This window comes from Odocoileus virginianus, chromosome 1 (genome assembly GCF_023699985.2).
Source record: "Odocoileus virginianus isolate 20LAN1187 ecotype Illinois chromosome 1, Ovbor_1.2, whole genome shotgun sequence".
Taxonomy (NCBI): domain Eukaryota; kingdom Metazoa; phylum Chordata; class Mammalia; order Artiodactyla; family Cervidae; genus Odocoileus; species Odocoileus virginianus.
The window spans coordinates 7341452-7369265 of NC_069674.1; the positions used below are offsets into that span (position 1 = coordinate 7341452).

The 27814-nt window shown below is 45.6% G+C and overlaps 1 protein-coding gene across 4 annotated transcripts in view; it reads right to left on the reverse strand.

Annotated features, from left to right (window-relative positions):
- The window catches only part of CUL1 (cullin 1), a 90253-nt gene that overhangs the window by 44331 nt on the left and 18108 nt on the right, over positions 1-27814 (reverse strand). For all 4 annotated transcript variants that reach the window (XM_070460847.1, XM_020895730.2, XM_070460716.1 and 1 more), the window contains exon 2: positions 9533-9834. In XM_070460847.1, coding sequence (XP_070316948.1) covers positions 9533-9672 — 140 coding nt within the window. In that variant the 5' untranslated portion in view covers positions 9673-9834. The remainder of the gene's footprint in view (positions 1-9532; positions 9835-27814) is intronic.

A 27814-nucleotide genomic window follows, 5' to 3' on the forward strand; every position in this document is an offset into this window, starting at 1 on the left:
AGGAGCCTCCAGGTTCTGAGCTTCTCCGGTCCTACAGGGCCGGTGGTGCTGTCCCCAGACCCTCCTCTGGAACGCTCCCTCTAAAGTGAGGCTTCCTACACCCCAGTGATCAGTGCGGCGACTCAGTCTGCTTTGTGTTAAAGAAAAAGAACAAGCAAACAGTTAAATTTCTCATCTCATCTCGTCTCTCTGCCATTCTTTGTCCTCACCGATTTAAAATGATTTTATGATCATCATTTTAGTGATGCCACCAATGGGAAACTCAAAACAAATTTCACCTTCAGCCAGAAGCCCAGAAATATCTGCTCCTTTTGTTTCCTGTTTCCATCACCACTACCCTAGTTCAGAACTTACACAACATCGCACTTGGACTGCCAAGACCAAGCTGGTCTTCCTGTGCCTTTGATCTCTTTCAGGTATTAACTCCACTTGGCTTCCAGATTCCTCCTCCTAAAGTCACGGATTCTCAAGTCATATATCCATCTCTGTGGACCTATAATGCTTTCAAAAAATAACGGTAACAAACACATTTACCTGGTCTGCAATCTTCACCATGATCTGGAGTCGTCCTGTGTCAAAGCCGGTGAAACTAACTCTGGGGGCCAGTCTGACAGCATCTACTCCTGGCCAGCCTCGTGCCTTCTCGTGGTGCCACTTCCCACTTCACATCCATCTTTCTCCCTCAAGCAAAACTCTGCAAAGCTTTCTCCCTTTTCTCATTTTTTTCCTCCTTGTTTATACTCATCTTTTGAGGTTCACTTAGCTTCCACTAGTTCTTGAAGCCTTCCAACTGCAGTAGTGTCAGTATCTTCCTCCCTCCTCTGAGCATCTCCTCTGCAGTAATAGATGTCTGTACTGTCCATCGTCAAAGACTTTCAAATTAATGAAATGAGACTACTAAATACTGCATCACATACACACACACACCCTTCCACTGCTTTAAGGCATTTGAGATAGCTTATAATAGCTGAAACAAAGTGAAAGTCGTGCGGTTGAATTCTCCAGGCCAGAATACTGGAGTGGGTAGCTGTTCCCTTCTCCAGGGGATCTTCCTAAGCCAGGGGTCGAACCCAGTCTCCCGCATTGCAGGCAGATTCCCATCTGAGCCACCTGGGAAGCCCTATAATACTTGAAACACCACGGAAGAAAGAAAAATACAAGCCAGAATAGTATCTACAGAACATAAAAATAAAATAGAACACAAAATTAACAATAACTAAGTCAGAATCCTAAAATTAAACAGATGACCTAACTATGAATTATCCAAAATAAACATATTTTGCATCCAGACTGCTATGTGCCAAAATTAATTTTGGTTTCAGAGTATTTATCTTCAGCATGTCTAATAGCATTTATGTAACAGAACCAATGGCTAAGGCAACCCCACGGCTAATTAACATGCACATGCTATCAAAGGAATCAAGGAGAATGCGTTTTTCTATGGTCTCCAACGAAGATGCACGTTTCTAGAGTGACAGGAACAATTCTGCCTGGTGAAACACCAGCAGAAAACAGTATTGCATCAGGATGGGTCCTCATGCTCAGGGGAGGACTCAGAGCAAGTTCCCTGCAGGCCCGACGACCAGGGAGCCACCCCAGGTGCATGGTCACTGAAACCTGGGAACGGGGTTAAAGGGCGCTCCTAGGCTGCAGACAAACGCTCGTGTCTGTACACGCGTGTGCAGACACCGTGCAGACGGACAGGCATGGTCGACACCACCCTGGAGAGACTCATGGGCCGGGGTGGGGCGGAGGCGGCTGGGAGGATGTGTGCCTTTCACGTGCGCCCTGTTAAATGCCTAGGTTGACAACAGGAATATGTATCTAAAAATCAAAAATTACATAGCAGAAAGCCCCCACAGGGATCTACTCTCAAGCCCATGCAGTTTTTCCTATAAGTAAGTTTTAGGCCACAAAATGGGTAGTTGTGCCTGACTGTGGAAAGCTTCAGTCCAAAGCCCAGCTGGTCCTCATCTGAGAAGCTGGCCTGGGCACCCACGAGGAAACGGGGGCAATCACACAGAAGCTGCCTTCGGGAGTCAGTGGGTTGGCTGTTTTACACTAGGGCAGCGAGAGCTTGACAAGCACGTGCCGTGGACTTTTAAAACGTTGACCTTGTTTTTAAAAGGTTCGCTGGAAGGGTTCCTTTGGCGCCGCCGTCAGACTGGGACAGTGAGTGGGACCTGAGGCAGACACCTGGGGTCTCTGGCAACACTTGGCCATCAAGAGCAGAGCCTGGGCCTGCCTCTGAAACAGGCCTACAACTCTTCTGCATCCCACAACTGCTTCATCATTCGCCAAAACACACTCTTCGCGTGACTGGTAGGGACAAGTCACCCTGAAAGGGGTCAGGTGACAGGCGAAGCTTCAGGCAGACATCGCCTGGGTGCCCGCCCCGCCTCAGGCATCCAGGCCCTCTGTGTGACCACACGCCGTCCCTGGCTATGATGCCCAGGGTGCCTGGTAACACTTTATGACCGGGCAGCAGCGCCCCCTGTCTGTTACCACAGAGCACCAGCCTTACAGCATGAAGTCAGCACATCTGGGGAATCAATCTGTGACTTTCAGTTACTACCAAACTCAAGCCATTTTCCTTCTGAACAGAACCACTTTCTGCGACCCCTTCTTATCCAAGTGAACTTACAGTGGAAATTTGAGCAGCTGCCTGTATTAACATCATTTGGAAAGGTTCTGCACTAAAAGCTGTGTCCACAAATGTTCCAGCTGCACCCGCTGGCAGGAGCGGCAGGCCCGCCTCCCACCCTGCACTGTCGTCTGCAAAGTTATTAAAGAGCCAAGTTCTCTCTGGGCTGTGGCAGGTACAGCTCTGAAAGGGAATATCCCAGACGAAGCAAATAAATTTACATTTATTTCAAAGGCAAAAACTGCATACAGCAGCCTGTGATTAACCACAAAATTTGTTTTAACAAAGCTCAAAGTGCTCTGAGTATACACACCATGAATCAAATTTAGAAGAAAGCTCAACATACCATGTTTATACTAATAAAACTCCCAAAATTGCCTCCAGAGACAACTATGCAATATGATTACTGAGTTGGCTAAAAGGTTCACTCGGGTTTTTCTGTAACATCTTTATGGCCAACCCAATATAATTTCTATGGGTTTCCTCTGGAAGATAGATTTGGGTTCTCAATCCCCAAAGTTATTTTAACAGTACCGTGTCAGTAACGAAAGACAGAAGGAATTTTGCATGTCAGTGAAATAACTAGGACTTCTAGTTGCACAAGGGAAACCTGCAAAAACTAATCAACTGTATTTTAAAATGTATGTTCTATACTGAAAGCCTAGAAAGCACAGATGAGGTTTTAGAAAACCATCCATAAGCCCAATAACTATGGACAGACACTTCCCATGTTATGTAAAGCTTTTCAGAAGCACAGATGATGTCCTGGGGGTTCACATCACACAAACCACTTCATATCCTGCGTTCCCCGTTATTAGGGACATTGTTACATGTCAATGAATAATAATCTTCAGTGAATTTTTAATGGCTGTTTATGGCCATTTTATATCAAATCCCTAATGTTGAAGAACGAGGCTGTTTTCCGTAGTTTCCAAACATAAAATATTCTGAATCACTGACACATACAATTTGAACAAAACTGGAGGAGGAAATGACAACCCACTCCACTGTTCTTGCCTGGGAAACGCCGTGGACAAAGGAGCCTGGCGCGCTCCAGTCGGTGGGGTCGCTAAGAGTCGGACAGGACTTTAGTGACTCAGCGCATTTCCTTAGGACAGTTAAAAGTTAAAAATCAGTGGGCCAAAGTACCTTTTTGTGTCTGTATTTCTAAACTTCCCCAGAAAGATCACAACAAACTGATAACCACCTGACTGTGGCAACTCCAGCTTCCTTCACTCGGGCCAGCACTGGCTACGATCATTTCTCTAAAACGGCTGTCAACCTGATAGGTTTAAAATGTCTTAAATTCTTATTTCTTTAGCAATTAAGAGGTTGAAAATTCTCCTACAGGTTTACTGACCTTTTGCATTTCTTTGGTCTGTGAACCAGTTATATCCTCCAGAGCCTTATTCTAAAAATATGGATAAATGTATCTGTATGTGTGTGTGTGTATATATATATATATACACATATATACGAGAAGAGCTGCGTACATTTGGAAAAAAATACTTCTATACATTTAGGTTTATTTGATGAAAGCCATGCTTGTTAGGTGAGCAAAACCGGATTAATGTTACAACTCCGGAATAAAAAGTACAAGATGACAGATGTCCAAATACCTTCACTGGCTGCGTGGTTACCTCAAGATGGACTGGGACCATCATCAAGGCACTGTGAAAACAATTTGACATTCTTTCTGTCTGATCTGCTTTTCCATGAGCCCGAGTTTCTATACAGGACAGAGAATCCTGCGGCAGGCGGGCCAGGAGTGCGGCTGCTGCCTGGAACACCGGCCCCGCGGCCACAGCCGCCGCGGAGGAGCCGGCAGGAGGGAAGCCGGCGACCTAGAAGAGTGAGGCAGCGGGAACACGACGCCCCAGCTGGTGGGCGCTGAGCAGCGAGGGGACCGCATGCCCTGGGGGGCTCTCAGCTCTGCCAGGGGCCCGGGAGCCGCTCTGGGGAGGAGAGCGACCCCACCCCAGTGATGCGAACTGAGTTGCAGACCGTGGCTGTGCTGTTAAGTCACTTCAGTCGTGTCTGACTCTGTGTGACTCCACAGACGGCAGCCCACCCGGCTCCTCTGTCCCTGGGATTCTCCAGGCAAGAATACTGGAGTGGGTTGCCATTTCCTTCTCCAATGCATGAGTGCATGCTAAGTCGCTTGTCGTGTCCAACTCTGTGCGACCCCACAGACAGCAGCCCACCAGGCTCCTCTGTCCCTGGGATTCTCCAGGCAAGAATACTGGAGTGGGTTGCCATTTCCTTCTCCACGCAGACTGTGGGGACAGAGCTTAACTGAGAATTCTGAATATGCTTTTATTCCAACTTGTGGACAGGTAAGCAGCCCAGGCTAGGAAATAGGAATGTCATCCTTAATGTAACTGCCAGGGAAAAAAGGAACTTTGAAATCAGAATAAACTAACTCAGCTCTCAGCACCAAAGGGAGGAAAACAGACCCTGTCAAGTGTCTGAGAACGTCTGCAGGCAGAGAGGAAAAAGACAAAGACATCGACATAGAAGTTTAAACTGACTCCAAGGGAAGCTAAAATTATGATTCCATGTGAACAATGACTTCAGAAAGAAAAGAATGACTTGGAAGTGAGAAGCAGGAAGACCGGGGGCCTAGCAAAATCAACAAACTTAACCAGGTGGCCTGCCAGCTAGACGAGCCATGACCAGCTGCTCCTGGGTATGCCACGGGGGTCCCCCCATCACACCGCACCCCCTGCCCGAAGCCAGGACCCATGCCTGCTCTCTGAGCATGGAAACACAGTGGTGTCAAGAAGCTCAAATAGGAAGCTTCCCTGGTGGCTTAGTGGTAAAGAATCCACCTGCCAATGCAGGGAACACAGGTTCGATCCCTGGTCCGGGAAGATTCTGCATGCTTCAGGGCAGCTACTACTGAAACCCGAGCTCCCCAACAACACCGCACCTAGACAGCAGCCCCCGCACGGCACAACCAGGGAAAAAAGCCTATGCAGCAATGAAGACCCAGCACAGCCGTAAACTAATGAATTATTTTAAAAAAGAAAGGAAGAAACCGAATAGGTAACTTCACTACCCATTTCAAGTTCAAAAGAAAGGAAATCTACTATTATTTACCCACCAGCATAGAACGTACTCCTATATTTTATTCCAAAAAGAAAAAACAAAAAAAAAGTTGCTGCACTGTACTGTACATACCCAAGACGGAAAATCAGACTTGCTAACCGCCATTCAGTGGGGAGCCAGGGTGACAGGCTGAACTTTAAGGAGAAAAGAGAAGCCTTTCTGAATGGCTGGGAACAAAGTTATTAATAACTGAACTAGATCTTTCTGACTCAGGTGCCCTGGAACCTTATTCCCATCCCCCCCCTTTCCTCAAGTTGCCTTCTCTTCCTTTTGCTACTCTGAGTTGAGAAATCAAGAAAAACATTTATGCTGTATAATAACCCAACTTCTTGTTATAGCACCAGGGAGTGCCAGCGGTTGCTGAAGGCTCTAGGAACACTAGTTGCACTTCCAGAAGTTGGTTACTTTTCTCTAGAAAATGTGTCACGTGTTTCTCGAAGATAAACAGAGGGTAAAGATCTCGCTGTGAGCTGCTGTCTACAGTGACGATGGAGAAAGGACCCCTCCGCCTTCTCCCGGCCAGGCCTCCTCCACCGGCCCTGGTCTGACTGCAGCAGGGAGATGCAGGCTGCTCCTTCTCCCAAGGACCCAAAGTACCTCCCAGCCTGAAACACAACCTCACAAGCCAGCGTTAGAACATTCGTCACTGGAAACCAGCCCTGGGAGATTATATTAAAGGGCGATGCAGCCAAGCGGTTACATGGAGACTGAATGTACACCCAAAAGAGAAAGTTTTACAAACACTGTTACGTAAACTGAGGCTGAGATAGAACCGTGGTACGGCGACACAGTTTCCAAAAGCTGTGTGTAAATGACTGAAATGGAAGTGAAGATGCGTTCTAGAAAAATGTGCCAGATGACTTGAACTCCTCTATACTGGAAAATAACACTGATGTTAAAGAATGCACGTGAAGGAGGCAGCAGAATTTTATGATTTTCAGTAATTCAATTAAAAAACACAAGCAGACATTCTCTTTCATCTATATCCTAAAAGTTAATCTTTAAGGGTTGATCAGACTCTTTTGGAACTTCCTAAGGAAAATACCGAAAATATTTTGAGAACTATGGCTCATTCACATACAGAATCTGAAGGCCACAGAGTGGATACAGGCAGTTTCTAGAGTCAGGCTACTAAGAATTTCAGATGAGCGTCATCACTGCCCAGAGGTTGCTATAACAACTAGGCAAGTTACCCAAGCTTTGGGAGACTGTTTCCAACAGCACTGCACCAGGGTTACTACCACTAGCCCTCGTGGGTGACTGATATAAGCCTCCAACCAGATGTAGATGGTTCCCAGCATGGTGTCTGATACCCAGGACTCAAACGGCAGCTCTGATTTCACAAATACCTAAGGAATTAATGTCAAGTTCAGAATCTCCAATCTCTTTTTTGCGGGAGGAGAGGAGAAGTAGAAAAGAACAGTTTTATTGCTTTGCCAGCAAAGTGGGGCACGGTGGGCTCACGCCCTCAAAAACTGCATGTCCCAACCCAGGAGGGTTTGGTGAGCAGTTTCACAGCAACAGCTCAAGGGTGGCAGATTCTCCACTCCTAATAAATGCACTAAATAAATGAAACTATTATCTTCTCAGACAAAACTAGAAGAATCTTACTCAAGAGTTATTCCTGAAAAAAAAAAATTAAAATGGAAAGCATCAAAACGACAAACTATATTTATAGAATAAAAGAATTTAGTAATTGCAGCAAGCAGAGGAAGAGAAACAGTTCTAAGACCAAAACATTATACTGAACAAGGACCAATCTGGGCTGGTCAAAAATGAAAACTAATAAGCTCCCTGGAGACAAACTAGCAACTAAATTTTCATCATTTCTATTCTAGCGCTCCCCTGTTGTTGGCATGCAGAAATCCAACCAAGGGCCTTGTTTCATCACTGGAATCACCATCTTTAGCTCCAGGACTTAAAGAATTAAACAAAATAACCAACCAAAACAAAACAAAACAAAACAAAAACCACACCTCAAAAACCTCCACCACAAAACCTGTCACACCTAGCAAGCCACAACCTTCTTGAAGGGATCAATATCCTCTCATTTGTAAAGATTACAGCCTCCTTAAAAGTGTTTGACATGCCACATGACCCAATGATTCCACTCCTATACATACTCGTGTTTTTTAACACATCTGCACAAAACACAAAAACTCACACACAATATTTATAATATGGTTCCTAACAGCCAGATACCCATCACTGACGGATGAATAAACAAAATATGGAATATGCATCAAATTCAGCTGTAAAAAGGAATGATGTCCTGACACATGCTGCAACAAGAATGAGGCCTGGAAACATTATGCTAAGTGAAAGAAGCCAGCCACAAAAGGCCACACACTGTGTGATTCCATTTATGTAAAATGTCCAGAATAGGCAAATTCATAGAAACAGAAAGTAGGTTAGCAGTTGCCAGGAACTGGGGGGAGGACAGAATGGGAAGTGACTAGCAAGGGTGCAGTTAGTTGCTCTGGGGGGTGATGAAAAGCCTCTAAATTTAGACAGCGGTTACGGTTGCACAATGTGTGAGTACACCTAAAACTGCTGCACTGGACACTTAAAAAGGGTGAATTTTATGGGTATGTGAATTATAACTCAATAAAACAGCTATTTTTTTGGAGTATTCTACAGTGTAAGTATATATGTATTTATGAAAATTGGTCTATACCCACAATAAGTTTTCATTTTAGAGATAGACACATAGTTTCATACCTATTCAAATTAATGTTAAACTTTTTTTAAGACTGTAAAATATTAGCATAGTTGAGGGCCTCCTGGACTATCACATAACCAAGTTTGATAATCACTGATACACATTAAAGCTTTAAACTTAAATCTGCCCTGAACTAACAACTTTAAACTCCTAAAATGAGCAAATCAGTAGCAATCCGCCCTTTGGTGAGTGAGCTTCAACTGCAATTTCTGATATTTGAATGGACTCGAGAAATTCTACAAGTTAAGTAGTGCGCCTTGGTGTACACACACAGCCATCTCTTGGTACCTGTGGGGGTCAGGCTCCAGGGCCACCTCACCTTCCCATGCCAGAAGCTGTGGGCGCTCAAGTCTCTCATATAAAATGGCCAGTCCAGTTGGAGTTCTGCCTCCGTGGATCAGGAGGGCCCACTGCATACACCAGACAACACAACCTTCTAGCACACGGCAGTCCCTTGCACCTATCAGGGACCATACAGAGTGAAACACCTGGACACTGTATTGTAAAACAAGGCCACAAGAATGTAACTTTTGCTCCATGTGGTGACCCTTCTACATGGGAGTCACAAGCCTGTCCCATGAAGGACCAGATGGTAAATATTTTTGGCTTTGTGGACCAGACCACTGCTGACGCAAGCTCTTCTACCCTGACCCTCTGCATGAGGGCAGCCCCAGACAATGCAGAAACCAAAGCCCCCAGCGGTAAGCAGCGCCCTGCCACAGAACTTCCTGCCCTGGTCGAAGGGAACCTACTGCGCGCTTAGAACACGGGTACCACGACTAATGATTTCAAATGGAAACAGCCATGAGCCGCAAGAGGCTCCTGGGCTGAAGAGCACAGATTTAGACCACCAAGTAGCCACTCTCACCTCTGTTCATAAACGCAGACAGAGTAAACGAGTTAACTGTGAAGGCTAAAAACCAACCTTACTGATTCTATCATAGGATGAACTGCAGAGAGGACACATGATGTGAAATTTCTAACGAGCCACAGGTCGGCCCAGCAAAGGATCACAGCCCCAAGCGCACGGGCTGGGCTGGGCTTGCGGGGGATACGTGTAGAGCTCCATGTATCTGGACTTGGCCATGCTCTGCCTGGTGTACACCTGCTGGATGCCGGCTCTGAGGTCGTCCCAGATCTGGTCGAGGCCGATCTGCTTCAGTCCGTGCGGGTTCTGACTCCGGTTGGATGACATGGTGAGTAAGATTCTCAAGTCGTCCAGTGCAGCGATCCTTGGTCAAGGTTCAGCTAATTCTCCATCAGATGAAAATATACAGTTATCATTCCAAAGTTATTCACAGAGGCTCAGAAACGATGTCCTTTGAATGGAGAGAATGAAATCTCATCGCAGGCCAACCTGAAGAAGAAACAAAGGCAACTGATTAGGCGGGTGTAGTGTGAGAGGATGCTGGCCACATGCGGACAGCAACACTGGGTCTGCAGGCCCCGGCAGACACCTCTTACACTTTCATAGTACATGGTCTGTGTAATATGCGTACGTAGATGCTTAGTTCAAAATCATTATGTTTATTAGAGTGCGCCGAGAAGAGCTGGTAAAACTTATACACAAGCACAACTAACATGCTGTTCTGCTGGTCTTCAAAAGGCATCAAAACTTAAACTACATTACTTGACCTACATAACAGTTAGACAAACTCAAAGGAAAAAAGGCAAAGGAAACGTCCAGAAAGAGCAACACAAACAGCTAACAAAAAAGCCAAATGTTCAATCTCACCAGTTACCTGTGAATAAAAAAAAAAAATTCACTTAGCATCTGGCAAAATACAAATGGTGGTGAGGCTGAAAGTGAGGGGGAATGGTCGCTTCTTTTGCGGGGAGGAGGGGTGGTGGGCAGCTTGCGAGATCTTACTTCCTGCACCAGGGATTGAAATCTGGACCCCGACAGTGAAAGCACCAAGTCCTAACCACTGGACTGCCAGTGAATCCCCAGTCACTCCTTCTTAAGAAGGGAATTGGGCAAGAATTATCAACATTTAAAATGTACTCTGAATTTAGGGAGACCTGGGTTTGAAGCTTAGCTCCACACCTACAGATATATGGTCATGGGCAAGTAACTTCTCACTGCTCTAAGTCTCAATTTCCTAGTCTGCAGAATAGACGCAGGTCTATCCAACACACAGTAAACACTTAACAAGGGGCGAAGTGAAGTGAGGTGAAAGTCGCTCAGTCGTGTCCGACTCTTTGCAACTCCACGGACTATACAGCCCATGGAATTCTCTAGGCCAGAATACTGGAGTGGGTAGCCTTTCACTTCTCCAGGAGATCTTCTCCAACCCAGGAATCAAACCCAGGTCTCCCGCATTGCAGACAGATTCTTTATCAGCTGAGCCACCACGGAAGCCTGCGAATACTGAAGGAAGTAGCCTATCTCTTCTCTAGCGGATCTTCCCGACCCAGGAATCGAACCGGGGTCTCCTGCAATGCAGACAGATCCTTTACCAACGGAGCTATCAGGGTTGACAAGTGGTAATGGCTATTATCTCCAAGTGTATGAAGCGACTGCAAAATACAATTTATAATGCCTCAGGATTATGGATCCACAGATAAAGAATGTTAGCTCTCCAATATTGTGTTAAGTCAGTACTTTCCAATATAAAACATTACAGACATACTTCAAGGAATGTCTATGCATATCGCATCAAAATGCGGTGGTTTTTAAACAAGTACTTCTGGTGCAAAACTAGGAAACAGCGAATTACTTCAATGGCTCCAGGAGATAAACGCTGGGAGGTGCACGGTGCCTGGAGTGCTAAGAATGGGCGTCACAGCCCGCGAGGATTCGGTGCCCCCAGCGCCTCAGTGGCTGCACGGAGCCCTCTGCGGCTACGGCTCATTTAAGGACAGTGGCAGGCACACGAGTGGACAGTCCCGAACTTCTGAAGCCTAAATCAACTCTGATGTTTGCAGCCTAAGCTATGGGGCTTAACATTTTATGAAACCACAACATCATTCCTAATCTTAAAAACACTATGTCGTACATTCAAATAGGTACGTCCAAAAGTGAAACATAAAAATGTCCAACACAAGAACGAATCTTCTTAGTTTTAAGAAACCTGACACCTCAGCAACCACTTTGCAAATGTTTCCTGACTTCAATCTGCCTTTTCTCGACCTTGCGTGGTACATGCCATCACCCCACTTGAGAGGAACTGAGGTGTTCTGGATTCGTAGTGAGACTGAGGGGGCAGGGCACACAACCTTTAAAAGAATGACGCAGCCCAAGGACATGACACAAACTGGTTAGCAGCAGCTAGGTCCAGGACGGCGGGTGGCTGACCTCCACCAGACCTCGGGTCTCGGGGCACACGCACTGTGACACCTCAGCACACTACGTGACACATCCACAGGCACCAAGACAGCTCCACGACGACCAGAAAAGGCCAAAAAGTGGGCGGTGGCCCAGTTTCTGGAAATCCTTATCCTTTCTCCAAAATAGCTGAATTTCGCCTCCCACTGGGTCTTGGTGTGCACAAGATGTCACATGCTAGAAAGGTTAAGAGAACACACACTCTAGTCACAGCAAACACCCTCTTCCAACACCACAAAAGATGACTCTACACATGGACATCACCGGATGGTCAATACTGAAATCAGACTGATTTTATTTTTTGCAGCTGGAGATGGAGAAGCTCTATACAGTCAGCAAAAACAAGATCAGGAGTTGACTGTGGCTCAGATCATGAACTCCTTATTGCAAAATATAGACTTGAATTGAAGAAAGTAGAGAAAACTACTAGACCATTCAGGTAAGACCTAAATCAAATCCCTTACGATTATACAGCAGAAATGACAAAGAAATTAAAGGGATTAGATCTGATAGACAGAATGCCTGAAGAACTATGGATGATGATTGTGACACTGTATAGGAGGAGTGATCAAGACCATCCCCAAGAAAAAGAAATGCAAAAAGGCAAAATGGTTGTCTGAGGAGGCCTTACAAATAGCTGAGAAAAGAAGACAAAGGCAAATGACAAAAGAAGAGATACAACCATCTGAATGCAGAGTTCCAAAGAATAGCAAGGAAAGGTAAGAAAGCCTTCTTAAATGAACAATGCAAAGAAATAGAGGAAAACTATAGAATGGGAAAGACTAGAGATCTCATCAAGAAAATTAGAGATACCAAGGGAACTTTTCATACAAAGATGGGCACAATAATGGACAGAAACAGTATGGACCTGACAGAAGCAGATGATATTAAGAAGAGGTGGCAAGAATACACAGAAAAATAGACTCCTCTGGTGGTCCACTGGCTAAGACACTGAGCTCGGAATGCAGGGGGCCTAGGTTCAATCCCTGGCCGGGGAACTAGATCCCACATGCCACTAGAACCCAGAGCAGTCAAATAAAAAACTGAAAAAAAAAAAAAAAAAAAAAAAAAAACACACACACACACACACACACAGAAGAACTGTACAAAAATGGTCTTATAAATAACCTTGATGGTGTGATCATTCACCTAGAGCCAGACATCATGGAGTGTGAAGTCAAGTGGCCCTTAGGAAGTATTACTACAAACAAAGCTAGTAGAGGTAATGGAATTCCAGCTGAGCTATTTCAAATCCTAAAAGATGATGCTGTGAAAGTGCTGCACTCAATAGGCCAACAAATTTGGAAAACTCAGCAGTGGCTACAGGGCTGGAAAAGATCAGTTTTCATCTCAATCCCAAAGAAGGGCAGTGCCAAAGAATGTTCAAACTACCACACAATTGCACTAATTTCACATGCTAGCAAGGTAACACTCAAAATTCCTCAAAGTAGGCTTCAACAATATGTGAATCAAGAACTTCCAGATGTACAAGCCGGATTTCAAAAAGGCAGAGGAACCAGAGATCAAATTGCCAACATTCACTGGACCATAGAAAAAGCAAGAGAATTCCAGAAAAACATCTACTTCTACTTCATTAACTACGCTAAAGCCTTTGACTGTGTGAATCACAACAAACTGTGGAGAATTCTGAAAGAGATGGGGATACCAGACCACCTTACCCGCCTCCTGAGAAACCTGTATGTAGGTCAAGAAGCAACAGTTAGAACTGGACATGGAACAAACTGGTTCAAAATTGGGAAGGAAAGGAGTACATCAAGGCTGTCTACTGTCACCCTGCTTATTTAACTTATATGCAGAGTACATCATGCGAAATGCCAGACTGGATGAAGCTCAAGCTGGAATCAAGATTGCTGGGAGAAATATCAATAACCTCAGATATGCAGATGAACCCACCCTTATGGCAGAAAGCAAAGAGGAACTAAAGAGCCTCTTGATGAAGGTGAAAAAGCTGGCTTAAAACTCAACTTTCAAAAAACTGAATCATGGCATCCGGTCCCATCACTTCATAGCAAACAGACGGGGAAACAATGGAAACAGTGACAGATTTTATTTCTTGGGCTCCAAAATCACTGTGGACGGTGACTGCAGCCATGAAATTAAAAGACACTTCTTGGAAGGAAAGCTATGACCAACCTAGACAGCATATTAAAAAGCAGAGATATTACTTTGACAACAGAGATCCCTGTAGTCAAAGCTATGGTTTTTCCAGTAGTCATGTATGGATGTGAGAGTTGGACCATAAAGAAAGCTAAGCGCCACTGATGCTTTTGAACTGTGGTGTTACAGAAGACTCTTGAGAGTCCCCGGGACTGCAAGGAGATCAAATCAGTCAATCCTAAAGGAAATCAACCCTGAACGTTCATTGGAAGGACTGATGCTAAAGCTTTAATACTTTGGCTACCTGATGTGAAGAGCTGACTCATTGGAAAAGAGCCGGATACTGGGAAAGATTGAAGGCAGGAGGAGAAAGGGGTGACAGAGCATGAAATGGTTGGATGGCATCACCGACTTAACAGACATGAGTTTGAGCAAACTTTTGGAGGTAGTGAAGGACAGGGAAGCCTGGTGTGCTGGAGTCCATGGGGTCACAGAGTTGGACACGACTGAGAGACTCAACAAAAATAACAAGGCACTTGTCATCTGGCCTCACTTCCACCCCAGGGGCAAGTTTAATAAGGTACACTGAATAAAATGGTCAGTGATATTCCCCCACGTGACCTCCTTGTCCCCGTTCAACATCAGCACCCCAATGTGCTCTTTCTTTCTCCTACTGTACATCTGATTCCAGTTATGAGTCTTATTGTATCAGAGTAAGTTAAAATATCAAGTCTACTTTATTACACACATTTTCTGTCTAGTTCTACGCGTGGGAAATCTGGTGCCACAGCCAAATCTCAGCTCATGTGGTGAAAATTCAGCAAAGTATCTTACTTCTGCTTTTAGGTGCTTTATTGTTTTTTCCCTTTCAAATGAGTCATTCCCGTTTCCTAGTTGTCCTCACTGAGTATCCAAAATTTACACAGTTTACAAAAATCCACATGCCGTTACCGACTTAACTGAGAAGCTGAAAGACACTAACCTTATCTTATATTTTTAATACCCCCCCAGAGAGTCTCCCATTTATATATTTAACAGTTATCACTTATACTACAACAGAGAAAGCTAAAACTACATCTAAAAGGAAACGTTAAAAATAAGAACATCAGAGAAATGTCTTCAAAATCAGGCCGTGTGCTGACAGCAGCTGACCTGCTGGTCACAGGCTGGGCTCCCTGGAGCAAATGCCAGGACAGAGTTCGGGTGAACGGTGAGGTGGCCCCCACCCGGGAGGCAGCTGGGCGTCCAGCGCTGCCTGGAGTCACACGGGGCAGCACAGTCTGTGCTTCTGCTCCTGGGGGCTCAGTGCCCGCAAGTGCACCGGGCGGGGAGGTCAGGGAGGACCTTACAGCTGGAGGCCCTCTGGGAGTCCGGCCCCTCCCTGAAGGGGCAGGTGGGTGGGGTCCCAATGGATAGGGGATGCTCTGGTGATGGAATTCCCACCTTGGGGTGGGCTCAAGGGGCTGTGTTTGGATTTCATCTGCTTATGTATCCCTCCTGAATATTCAATGGAAGGACTGATGCTGAAGCTGAAACTCCAATACTTTGGCCACCTGATGGAAAGAGCTGACTCACTGGAAAAGACCCTGATGCTGGGAAAGATTGAAGGCGGGAGGAGAAGGGGACGAGAGAGGATGAGATGGTTGGATGGCATCACTGACTCGATGGACATGAGTTTGAGCAAGCTCCAGGAGTTGGTGATGGACAGGGAAGCCTGGCGTGCTGCCGACCATGGGGTCACAAAGAGTCGGACACGACTGAGCGACGGAACTGAACTGACTGGGTACATCCCTCAATGCTTGATAGTGAACTGTTTGGAATAAAAATTCAGTAACATGAGTGCCCATAAAAGATTGACTTATCTGCCAGTATGCAATTTTCAGGAATAAAACCACTTTACAAACCACCTGCCCTTCATCCCATAACCAGGCCATCAAAAACTATCAATAATCTCAGGCGGACCTCATGAAAACTCAGAGGCTGAAATGGTTTTGGGGTAAGGGATAAAAATACTTTCCTAATAATTCACATCCCACAGCAATAAAACTTGGGATGTCCAAAAAGCCAGGAGATACTAAAAACAAAAAACACAACTAAACCAAATATATACTTAGAAAGTCGGGCAAAAGCACTCCGTTACAGTGGCTCCTTGGCGTCACAGGGCTTCCAACCGTGGTCATGGATGTCTAGGAGGAACACTCAAGTTTTCAGACGGAGAAACTGCAGATTGGCTACTCTCACTGGACGCACAGGAAACCAAGGCACAAAATGCAACCAGCCCAGCGCAGGGGCCAGTGGGCAGAGCCTGCTGCCCCATCCCACCCCAGCCCTGGCCTCAGAAGCCTGGGCCAGTCACAGCACTGCTCACTTCACCCTTCCCTCTCCCAGCGAAGTTAAGATAAGGTGGGGGAGCTCAAAATAAAGATGTCTAAGAGGAGAAGGGAGGTTGGATATTCAAGGACTTGCCTCATGAAAGAGACTTGTTCCAAAGGGATACGAAAGCCATTGGAATCAGTATTGAAACAAGTGTTCTAACACTTCAAACTGTGAACTAATCAAACAGTCTATTTCTCAAGATTAATGGTGCATAAGATTTTTCTGTTGAATACAAGCATGAACTAACCAAACGACCTCCAAGAATCCTAAAAGCTATATCCTCTTTGATACTAGTAACTCAGTTTCATTAGTAAGGAAAGGGCTTTCTTAAAAGAGCACTTATGACAGATGTCTGTAGACACTAACCAGAGCATCAACTGAACAGATAGATCATCCAGCCAATCTGGGGAAATGATAGCTTTACTGAAGCTAAATATTTCACTTGCTACAAGAGTTCAGAGGCCTTAATAAGTGAACATGTCTTATGAATTCCTGTCATAAAAACAGTATAAAACATCTCCCACTCAAACTGACTTCGCTAGAGCATCTTTTTCCCTGAATACATCTCAGGTCTGGATTTTCAAGAAAACACTAATGTTTCAAGAAAACACAACATTAAAAAAAAAAAAAAAAAAAGGAAATCTGGGCTGATCCCTACAGAGACCTAACTTTCTTGGGATCAACCACGCATCGTTCTACAACTTTCTTCACTTAATGAGATAAACCTCACTCACTTAACGAAATATGCCTCACTGCTTTGGAAGCGTAAAATATTCCACTGTTCATCACACTAGCATCCAACTCAAGAGCTCCCAGGTGCTGACTTTTAACAGCTGTACTGCGGTACACGGGCAGCACAGAATCCTACGGATTCTTCTCTGGCGATGTGTGTATGACACTCAGGTGTACCTACATGATAAAGGGACCGTGGACCTGTCTATGAGGACAGGACATGACAGGGTGGAAGGACTGGCTCTCGGACCCGGGGAGGCTGAGGTGCTTGTGGCCCGTCCTTGGAGGCTGCACTGTGGAGGCTCCTCCCTGGCGGGCACGAGAGTGGGAACCAGCATCAATCACAGAGAGAGGCCCAACCTGAAGCCTGAGGAACATTCAGAGACAGATCAGATGGTGGGGAACCCACAGAGTCCGTACCTGCAAAGTCACAGCCACAAACAACAAGACCTATGCTGGAGGCCAGAAAGGGCACGGCTGTCTGGGCCTCACACAGTCGCTGCCATCACCTCTTGTATGATCCTTGGTAGATCACTTAACATCTATGAGGGTCCTGGCTGAAAGCGGCAACACGGTATGTGATGAATGTGACCTGTTATTTTCATCATAATGACAGTATCTGAAATGTAGCTTCTGACCTTAGTTCTATCTAAGACACTGGGGACCCAAGCAAGGCAGGTGTTACCATGGTTTTAACAGGAGGAATCAAACTGGAGTGGGTTGAGACAGACAGCAACAGACGTGAGATTAATCTCCAAAATACACAAACAGCTCATGCAGCTCAATATGAAAAAAACAAACAACCCAATAAAAAAATGAGAAGACCTAAATAGACATTAGACCTTTCTCTAAAGAATACACACAGATGGTCAACAAACACATAAAAAGATGCTCAATGTATCACTAATTACGAGAGAAATGCAAAACAAAACTACACACCTGACACTGGTCAGAATGGCCATCATCAAAAAATCTACAAACAGTAAGTGCTGGAGGGAATGTGGAGAGAAGGGAACCCTGCTTCGCTGCTGGTGGGAAGGTAAACTGGTACTGCCACTACGGAAAACAGTACCGGAGGTTACTTCAAAAACTAAAAGTAGAACTACCATATGACCCAGCACTCCCATTCCTGGGGGCATACCTGGAGACAACCAACATTCAAAAACATGTGAACCCCAACGTCCACTGCAGAACTATGTACAATATCCAGGACATGGAAGCGACCTAAATATCCGCCAACAGAGGAACGGATAAAGATGTGGTACATATACACAATGGAACATTACTCAGCCGTAAAAAGAAGTTAAACAGTGCCATTTGCAGACAGGTGGAAAAACCTAGAGACTGCCATACAGAGTGAAGTTAGAAAAGCAAATATAATATTTACATAATATAATATTGCTTATATGTGGAATACAGAAAAAACAGTACCGATGAACTTATTTGCAAAGCAGAGAGACACAGATCTAGAGAATACTTAGAGCGACCGAGATGAGAAAGGGGGAGCCGGATGGGCTGGGGGATTGGGGCTGACAGAAACACAGGACTATGCAGAAAACAGACAGCTGATGAGAACCTGCCGAAAGACACAGGGCACTCTCCTCGCTGCTCTGTGACCCGAGAGGGAAGGAAATCCCAGCAGAGGGGACACGTGTGTGTGTACACTGCGGGCAGTGGGCCACAGCGCGGACACACAAACTGCAGAGCAACTACTCTGCGATCACAACCTAAAAAGAAGCGCAGACCCTCCAGGCATTCCGGCCCTGAAGGCGTGAAGAGGCTGCCCGGGGACGCGTTCCTCGCGGGGAGGGCTGGACGCAGTGAGAGGCGGTGGCACCGGAAACCATCACCAGGAAGGGCGCTGGGCGCGGGGACGCCGGGCGGGCAGCACCCAGAGCCGGCGCGCCTTCACGGGAGCCCGGGGAGGGACGTAGGGGGTCCCGCAATGGCCCCAGAGCGGCTTTCGGAGCGCAGCCTCTGAGGAGGAGCCGGGGGCCCGAGGCTGGAGAAGCGTCCGAGGAGTTCCCGGGAACAGGATTCCAGAAGGTTGCACGAAGAACTGAGGCGGGGAGAGGAGGGAGGGCGGGCGGGGGCTGGGTGCCTGGGGACGGGGTGGGGCGTCAGCGATGGGGGGTTCGTCTCTGCTTTCAGGGGTGGCCTCCACTTTACCCGGCCGGCCGGGCCCCTGAACTGGAGAGGGCCATGCGTTTCACCGCGTCTCACCAGCTGGGCTGCCTGACTTCTCCGAACACCTTACTCCCCTGCCCGACCAGCCCTAAGTACAAAACAGACAGGAACATTAATTCAGACCTTAATGAACCTACATTGCTACTCTAGGGGAGGAGCCCACAGATTTAAAAGTAATAAAAGAACTCTGTCCCCTGCTCAGTTTCACCTCAAATATTAAAAAATAAATAAATAAATCCAGATACCACTTTTGTCTATTAAGGTGGTCCTAGTAGTTGCCTCTGTTCCTGTAAATTAAGACCAAACACACTTAGCAGATGCTTTTGCACAAGCCAGTGTAGAACAGTGTTCAATAAACAAAGCAAAAATAATTCAGATCAGAGTGGTAACAGGAATACATGACAGGGCAGAAAGACCACAACTGTGTTGACGGTTAGGTGACTGCTTTTGAAAAATGTAAAAAAAAAAAAAAAATCAAAACAAAGCATGGATTTAAGCTGTTACAGTATCTTTTAAAAATAGTCATTATTAGAGTTAATGAAAATACAGCCAAAATTCACTGTTAAAGAAAAAACAAGGCTAAATGTGGCTTTTCTAGTTTAATAACATTTTAAATCTGATTAAAATTTGAAATGATCCTGAGTATTACTTAGTAATTACTTATTTTCTAACAATTAGTTAAAAGTATACAGAGTCCCTTGCTTCCACCTGCAGTGCGGCACATAAGAAATGAAACAGATGGTAAAACAATGATTTACACCGAGAAGGTCTGCCTGTGCCCACCAAGAAATGCATGAAAGTTCACCAAAAGGAGAAGTCACAAATAAGCTGTCGGACAGCCGCACAGCACACCACACACAAGCTTGTCCACTCTGGCCGCTTCTTCCAACACGATGAATTTCCGAAAGAGTCCCGCGGGGAAAGCGACAGGGGAATACATATGAAATGATAGCATTTTATATTTGAGAGTAAAAACACACAGAACACAGGACAGAGGGTCCGGGCTTCACTGACAGCCTGGAATGCTGGCTCAGAGCTGTGTAAGGCGCCAGCCTCAGGGTTTACTGGCTCCTGTTTAAAAACCAAAACCCCCAAGCCTCACCAGATTAATACTCTTGTGGGTGAAATGATAGCATGGTTGGGATTTACCTTAAATATACTGCAGAAGAAAAAAAACAAACCAACAACTAAGTTCTTTGCATCAGGTGGCCAAAGTATTGCAGACTTCATCATAAGTCCTTCCAATGACTCAGAACTGATCTCCTTCAGGATGGACTGGTTGGATCTCCTCGCAGTCCAGGGGACTCTCAAGAGTCTTCTCCAACACCACAGTTCAAAAGCATCAATTCTTTGGCGCTTAGCTTTCTTTATCGTCCAACTCTCACATCCATACATGACCACTGGAAAAACCATAGCTTTAAGTTTATAGACCTCTGTTGGCAAAGTAATGTCTCTGCTTTTTAATATGCTGTCTAGGTCGGTAATAGCTTTTCTTCCAAGGAGCAAGCATCTTTTAATTTCATGGCTGCAGTCACCATCCGCAGTGACTTTGGAGCCAAAGAAAATGAAGTCTGTCACTGTGTCCATTTTTTCCCCATCGCTCTGCCATGAATGGAAGGGACCAGATGCCATGATCCTAGTTTTTTGAATGTTGACTTTTAAGCTAGGTTTTTCACTCTCCTCTTTCACCTCCATCAAGAGGCTCTTTAGTTCCTCTTTGCTTTCTGCCATAAGGGTGGGGTCATCTGCATATGTGAGGTTATTGATATCTCTTTCAGCAATCCTGATTCCAGCTTTTTATACAACATATGTGGTAGAAAAAGAAAGAGAAGCAAAAGGATGAGGCCTGGCAGGGAGGTGGTCAAGTTCAGGACACGGATGTAGGAGGGGATGGGACCAAAACACAGTACCTTCTCACTTACACCCCTGGAAATACTGTGCCATTTGATCATGATCTGGTTGGTGCATACCAAGCAATCTTAGTGCCACTTAGAACTGAGACTGGTAAACTCACCACCTGAGAAATTCTTAAATTCCATTAAGGATTTAAATGAATGCAACATCTGAACTGTGGTGTTGAGAAGACTCTTGAGAGTCCCTTGGACTGCAAGGAGATCCAACCAAGTCCATCCTAAAGGAAATCAGTCCTGACTGTTCACTGGAAGGACTGATGCTGAAGCTGAAACTCCAGTACTCTGGCCACCTGATGCGAAAAACTGACTCATTGGAAAAGACCCTGATGCTGGGAAAGATTGAAGGCGGGAGGAGAAGGGGACGACAGAGGATGAGATGGTTGGATGGCATTACCAGCGTGATGAACATGAGTTTGAGTAAAATCCAGGAGTTGGTGATGTACAGGGAAGCCTGGCGTGCTGCACTCCACAGGGCTGCAAAGAGTCGGACACGACTGAGCGGCTGAACTGAACTGAACATCTGAAGCCTGGGTTTGATGCGCACAGCTGGGATAAGGTAACTCGGAGCCTTCAGGCTGTAAACTTTGCATAGTAGTGGGCAGGATTTTACTCGACTTTTACACTCTCACTCTGATAATTCAGGAGTCACATGAGCCATCAGCACTCGAGGTGACGCTCCCCTCCCCTCCTGGTCCATGGCTGTGGGCCCTCTGTGTACTGGCCACGCCAATCTGCTCCTAACTCAACTCTCCCTCCTTCTCTCCTTTCCTGGACCTTCCAGAGGCCACACGCTCACGTGAATGAAATGGAACACCTCCCTCTCCACCTTTCTTTACCTTGGTGAACAGAAAGGTTTGGTTGTCCAATTCAAAATCCTGGAGGTGATGAAAGCACCCCCTCCTAGCTGCAGACCCATCTCCATTCACATATACCATCCCTCCCTCCCCAGTCCCTCCACCCTCACCTTAAATTAAGGGCCATTGCTTAGTCTCTTGACTGGTCCATGTTCCAACTAAGCCTCCCTCTGTATCCCCCTATCTTGGTAAGAGGTCAGCTTTGGTTTCTCCTGTTCTCACCCCTGATGCAAAGTCAGTTCCATCAACTCCCTCCTCCTCTCTTGAATCACCCACCTCTTATGATATCCCCAACAGCTCCTTAAGAGTCTGACAGTCATTATTATCTCACCTGGGTCACTAACGTCAGTCTCTTCCCTGGTCTCACCTGCTCCAATCCACCCCCCACCGTGGTGCCCAGACTGATTTCTAAAACACAAGCAGCCTCTCATTCTATTAAGTGAGTAATTCCATGACCACCGTCTACACTCTACCACACCCACGACCAGACAGGGTCCATGAGGTGGGACTGCTTGTTTCATGTCCGTTTACTCACAGTGTAAAGAAAGGACCCAGTATTCTCTTGTAGGCCTCACTGCTAGACCCTGTGCCACTAGGAGCTGTAATACTTTTTCCTCACTGAATCCTTACAATAACCATGTTCTCTGGATAGTACTATTTCCTACAAATGAGGACATTCAGGCGTCTGTGTGTGTGTGTGTGTGTATGTGTGCACACGCGCTCATTCGTGTCTTTGCAACCCCATGGACTGTAGACCACCAGGCTCCTCTGGCCATGGGATTTCAAGAATATTGGAGGAGGTTGCCATTTCCTCCTCCAAGGGATCTTCTTGACTCAGGGATCAAACCTCTGTCTCCTGCATTGCTGGCGGATTCTTTTACCACTGAGCCACCAGGGAAGCCCCACTCAGGCTTGGAGATGTTTGATAATTTGCCCAAAACCACTTTGGTAACAAGTGGCAAGGATTCATACCCAAATATTTGGATTCCAAAGCTGTGTTCTTTCCATCACTCACCCCTCCATGCTGTTTTCTTAGGAAGGCGGAGACTTCCTATCCCACCTCCTTAAGAAGTGTGCTGCTAGGACGTACTCTCTAATTTGAGATTACAACATGGCTTAACAGGAACCATGCAAAAACAAAAGTTAAAGCTTCAAGACATCAGTGTGTGATGACGGGCCCAAAGGACTGCAAACCAATAGGTCAAGGAAGATCTGGCCAATTCACGAGCTGGATATTTACTCATATTCACATTCCTATTTATTTGTATATTTATTTATTAGTATTTGAATATGAATTATTTAAATGTTTCACTTTTTAAATCAAAGTATTCTTAAAGATACCAGAACAAGGGTTAATATCTTGTAAATGTAGACCATCAATTTGTACATTCAATACTTAGGGTTCTATCTGTACATCACCAGGAAAGGCATTTACTACCTGACCTCCATTATTGAAATTTGTATACTTACTTATAAAATGTGTATTATTCCATTTCTATATAGAACTAAGGGCTTAATTACAATTAAGCTCAAACAATTACAGTTGACAAAAGCATAAAAAATTCCAATTAATATCCTAATAGATGTCTTTCTAGGAGCATTAGCTGAGTTTTGTCTCCACTTAGTCATTCAAAACCATTAAATCCACGGCTAGAAAGAGAATCTAAATACACACACAGATGGGAAATGGGTTCTGCTTTTTCTCAATCACTTCAGAGTCAAGTTCCCAAGGCCTGAATCATAAGTGCTCAAACTGTCTTGTTTATGTCTTTACTCAAAGCTAGTAATTAAGCATTTGGGCCATTTAAACACTAGGTTCAGTTAACACAAATTTACCACTGTGCTAAGTCATTCCAGTAGTGTCTAACTCTCTGTGACCCTGCGGACTGTAGCCCGCCAGGCGCCTCCGTTCACGGGATTCTCCAGGGAAGAATGCTGGAGTGTGCCGTTATGCCCTCCTCCAGGGGAACTTCCCCGCCCAGGGAGAGAACCCCCATCTCCTGTGACTCCTGCACTGCAGGCGGATTTTTTACCCACCACATGACCCAGCAATTCCACTACTAGGGATCTACCCCCCGCCAAAAAGGAAGATATATGTCCATCCAAAGACCTGTACACGAATGTTCACAGCACATTACGTATAAAAGCCAAAAAGTGGAACAACCCAAATGCCCACCAACAGGTGAACGGATAAGCAAGATATCCTATAGTCGTACAAAAGAATACACTTAGGAAATAAAGAATGCAGTACTGATACACACCACAGCACGCATGAACTTCAAACACATTAGCCTAAGTGAGTCAGTCAGTTCAGTTGCTCAGTCGTGTCCGACTCTTTGCAACCCCATGAACTGCAGCACGCCAGGCCTCCCTGTCCATCAGCAACTCCCAGAGTTTCCTCAAACTCATGTCCATTGAGTCAGTGATGCCATCCAACCATCTCATCCTCTGTCATCCCAGAAGAAAAGAACACATGTTACATGATCCCATTTATTACATGAAATGTACAGAACGGGTAAACAAGAGAGGCAGGAAGTGGACTCCTGCTTGTTGGGGGAGCCACTGGGTGGAGTGGAGAGTGACAGGAGACAGGCCTGACCCCAAAAGGATCCTTTGGGGTAAAGGAAATGTTCTAAAACTGGATTGTGGTGATGACTGCGCAACCCTAAGTTTACTAAATATTACTGAATTATACATTTAAAACAAGTGAATGTTATGAGAATTATACCTCAATAAAACTGTTAAGGAAAAAAAAGACAGCTTTAAAGCACAAATTGCTCTGGATCAAATTCAGGTCACTCACAGCAAGGAATGGATCTTCACCAAATGACCAGGTTCTGGATATGCAGGAGCCTTAAAGCAGTATTACTGGGTGTTCCACTGGAAAGAAAGCTTTAAGAACTGCCATCTAATATGTCACCAACAGAGGAGCTCAAGTTCTCCTGCAACATAAAATATTTAAAGACAGCTGAAGTACCAGAAGAGCTGTCACCAGGCAGAGACGTTCTACTGCCCCAGTGAAGACACAGTAAAACTGCAATACGAGTCTGGAGGGCCTGGAAGAGTCACTCCAGACTACTATGTCCAAGAAGGCTCTACGAGGTCTGCGCTTTGAATGCTTCTCAGGTGGGATCTGAGGGTTCTTGCCTGGGAAGAGCAGGAGGCAGAAAAGCAAAGGGCAGGAGGCTGAGTTTCTGGGGGCTCGGGCTAGAGCTTCCGAGAGAGGAGCGGGCGTCTGTAGTAAGAGGATGCGAGGCCTTTATTCTGAGTGGGCAACAGAGTCCTGCAAGGTTCTGGGGCAGGGATGTGATGTTAGAAACATTTGGCTGATAGCTCCGTGGAGCTGGGACGAAAGGCGGCCTCAGCGCGGTGAAATTAACTTAAAGATGCGCAGAGCGGAAGGGGCAGTGCCAGCGAGGAACACAGAGGGGAAGAGTTTCTCAGACTTGAACTTTGAGATCTCCAAAAACGCACCTCTAAATTCCAGAATCTGACAGACACTACATGACAAACATCAAAACAACGGAACTGATGCTGGTGGAGGTGTTCACTCTGCAGGCGGTAATCAGCCGTATCCAAAACACCGCCAGTGCACTGACCCGTCCACCCAGTCATCTCACTTCTAGCAATCTATCCCCCAATATAGAGTGGCCCCAAACGACAAGAAGTTGTAAACTCAAGTTTAGTCACCGCAGAAGACAGGAAATCAACCTGAAGCCCGCCCAGAGAGGCTGGGAGCACTGAATGACGGCTCGTCGGCGCACAGAGCATCCTTCTAACCTCAGACGGACCCTATCTCACTCCCCCAGTTAGTAGAGTAGGTGGCGGACCACAGGGGTTCTGGGACCACCTCTGACCACCATTTCACCACCAGGAAATCAGAAGTATTCTCCTTACTCCAGGACAGTTACTGCCAGTATCGTTTCTGCTCATCAATCAATCGGTGATGCCATCCAACTATCTCATCCTCTGTCATCCCCGTCTCCTTCTGCCTTCAATCTTTCCCAGATTCAGGGTCTTTTCCAGTGAGTCAGTTCTTTGCATCAGGTGGCTAAAGTATTGGAGTTTCAGCTTCAGCATCAGTCCTTTCAATGAGTATTCAGGACTGATTTCCTTTAGGAGGGACTGGTTGGATCTCCTTGCAGTCCAAGGGACTCTCAAGAGTCTTCTCCAACACCACAGTTCAAACACATCAATTCTTTGTCACTCAGCTTTCTTAACAAGGAGACAAATCCTTAGCGAGACTCCAAAACCAGGGAGCAGGACTAGTCAGACTCACTTAGAAGGGGAACTCTTGGTTCCCTCAATGCCAGTGCTAATTCTGCGAACTCAATTGAAGTTAAAGATCCAAATGCCAGCTTCTCAGAGTTGTTAAATAAGACATCATAAGTAAAAAGGCCTACTTCTATGGCTGGTTCCTAGTAGGAACTCCCCAATTGATGGTGATCTTCCTTCCTTCTTAAAAAATAACCATAGTAGGACATGATCATTAAAAACCCATCTAATTCATCTGATCTTAGTCAGAAAAATGATTAAAACCCATTAAATGCAAGGACACTTTTGGTATGTTGAACATTTTTCGTGTAATATTTGCAAAGCCTTCCTTAAAAATAAAAGCAAAGCAAAACTATAAAGTTCCCAGATCATGTGGGAGAAACCCCAGATGAGCTAGGGTAAAGGTGTGGCCTTTTAGACACAACACCAAAGGCAGGGTCCACGAAAGAAATCCCTGACCAGCTGCACTTCACTGAAGTGAAAAACGTCTGCTCTGAGCAAGACACTGTCAAAAGAACGAGAAGACGAGCCGCAGGCTGGGAGAGGATACTGGCAACAGACAGTTCTGATGAACAACTGTTAGCCAAAATACACAAAAATTCTTAGGACTCAGTAAGAAAACCATTTGGTTAAAAAATGGGCCAAAGGCTTCACCAGAGGAGAAATACAGATGGTAAACAAGCACATGAGAGGCTGCTCCACATAACATCATCACCAAGAAAACGCAAATTAAAATAATGAGACACCCTACACACCTACCGCATGCTGTCGCCTCAGCCGTGTCCGACTCTTTGTGACTGCATGGACTGCAGCCTGCCAGGCTCCTCTGTCCATGGGATTCTGCAGGCAAGAATGCTGGAGTGGGTGCCATTCCCCTCTCCAGGGGATCTTCCCGACCCAGGGATCCAACGCGAATGCCTCCTGTCTGCTGCACTGGCAGGAGCGTTCTTTTTCACTAGTGCCACGTGGGACGCCCACACACCTATCACAATGGCCAAAATTCGGAACAATGACTAAAACCAAATGCTGGTGAGGAAGAAGAGCAACAGGAACGCTCCTTCACTGCCGGTGGGAAAGCAATATGGTGCAGCCACTTTAGAAGGCACTTTGGGCTTCCAACAAAACTAAACACGCTCTGACCGTACATTTCAGCAGTTAATTGTGCTGCTTTGTATCTAAAGGAGTTGAAAACTAATGTCCACATGAAAACCCTCATACAGATGTTTATAGTGCCTTTCTTCATCGTTCATATAGTGCCTTTTTTCCAGTCAAAACCTGGAAGCAAGCAAAATATTCCTCAGGGGGTGAGTGGATAAATAAACTGTGGTCTCTCCAGACCATGGAATATTATTTAGCACTAAAAAGAAATGAACCATCAAGCCATGAGAAGACATGAAGGACCCTTAAAGGCACAAGACTAAGTGAAAGAAGCCATTCTGAGGAGGATACATAGACTATACATATTGTGACTCCAACTCTATGACCTTCTGGAAAAGGCAAATCTAAGGAGACAGTAAAAATTGCCCAGGTGGCTCAGTGGTAAAGAATCTGCCC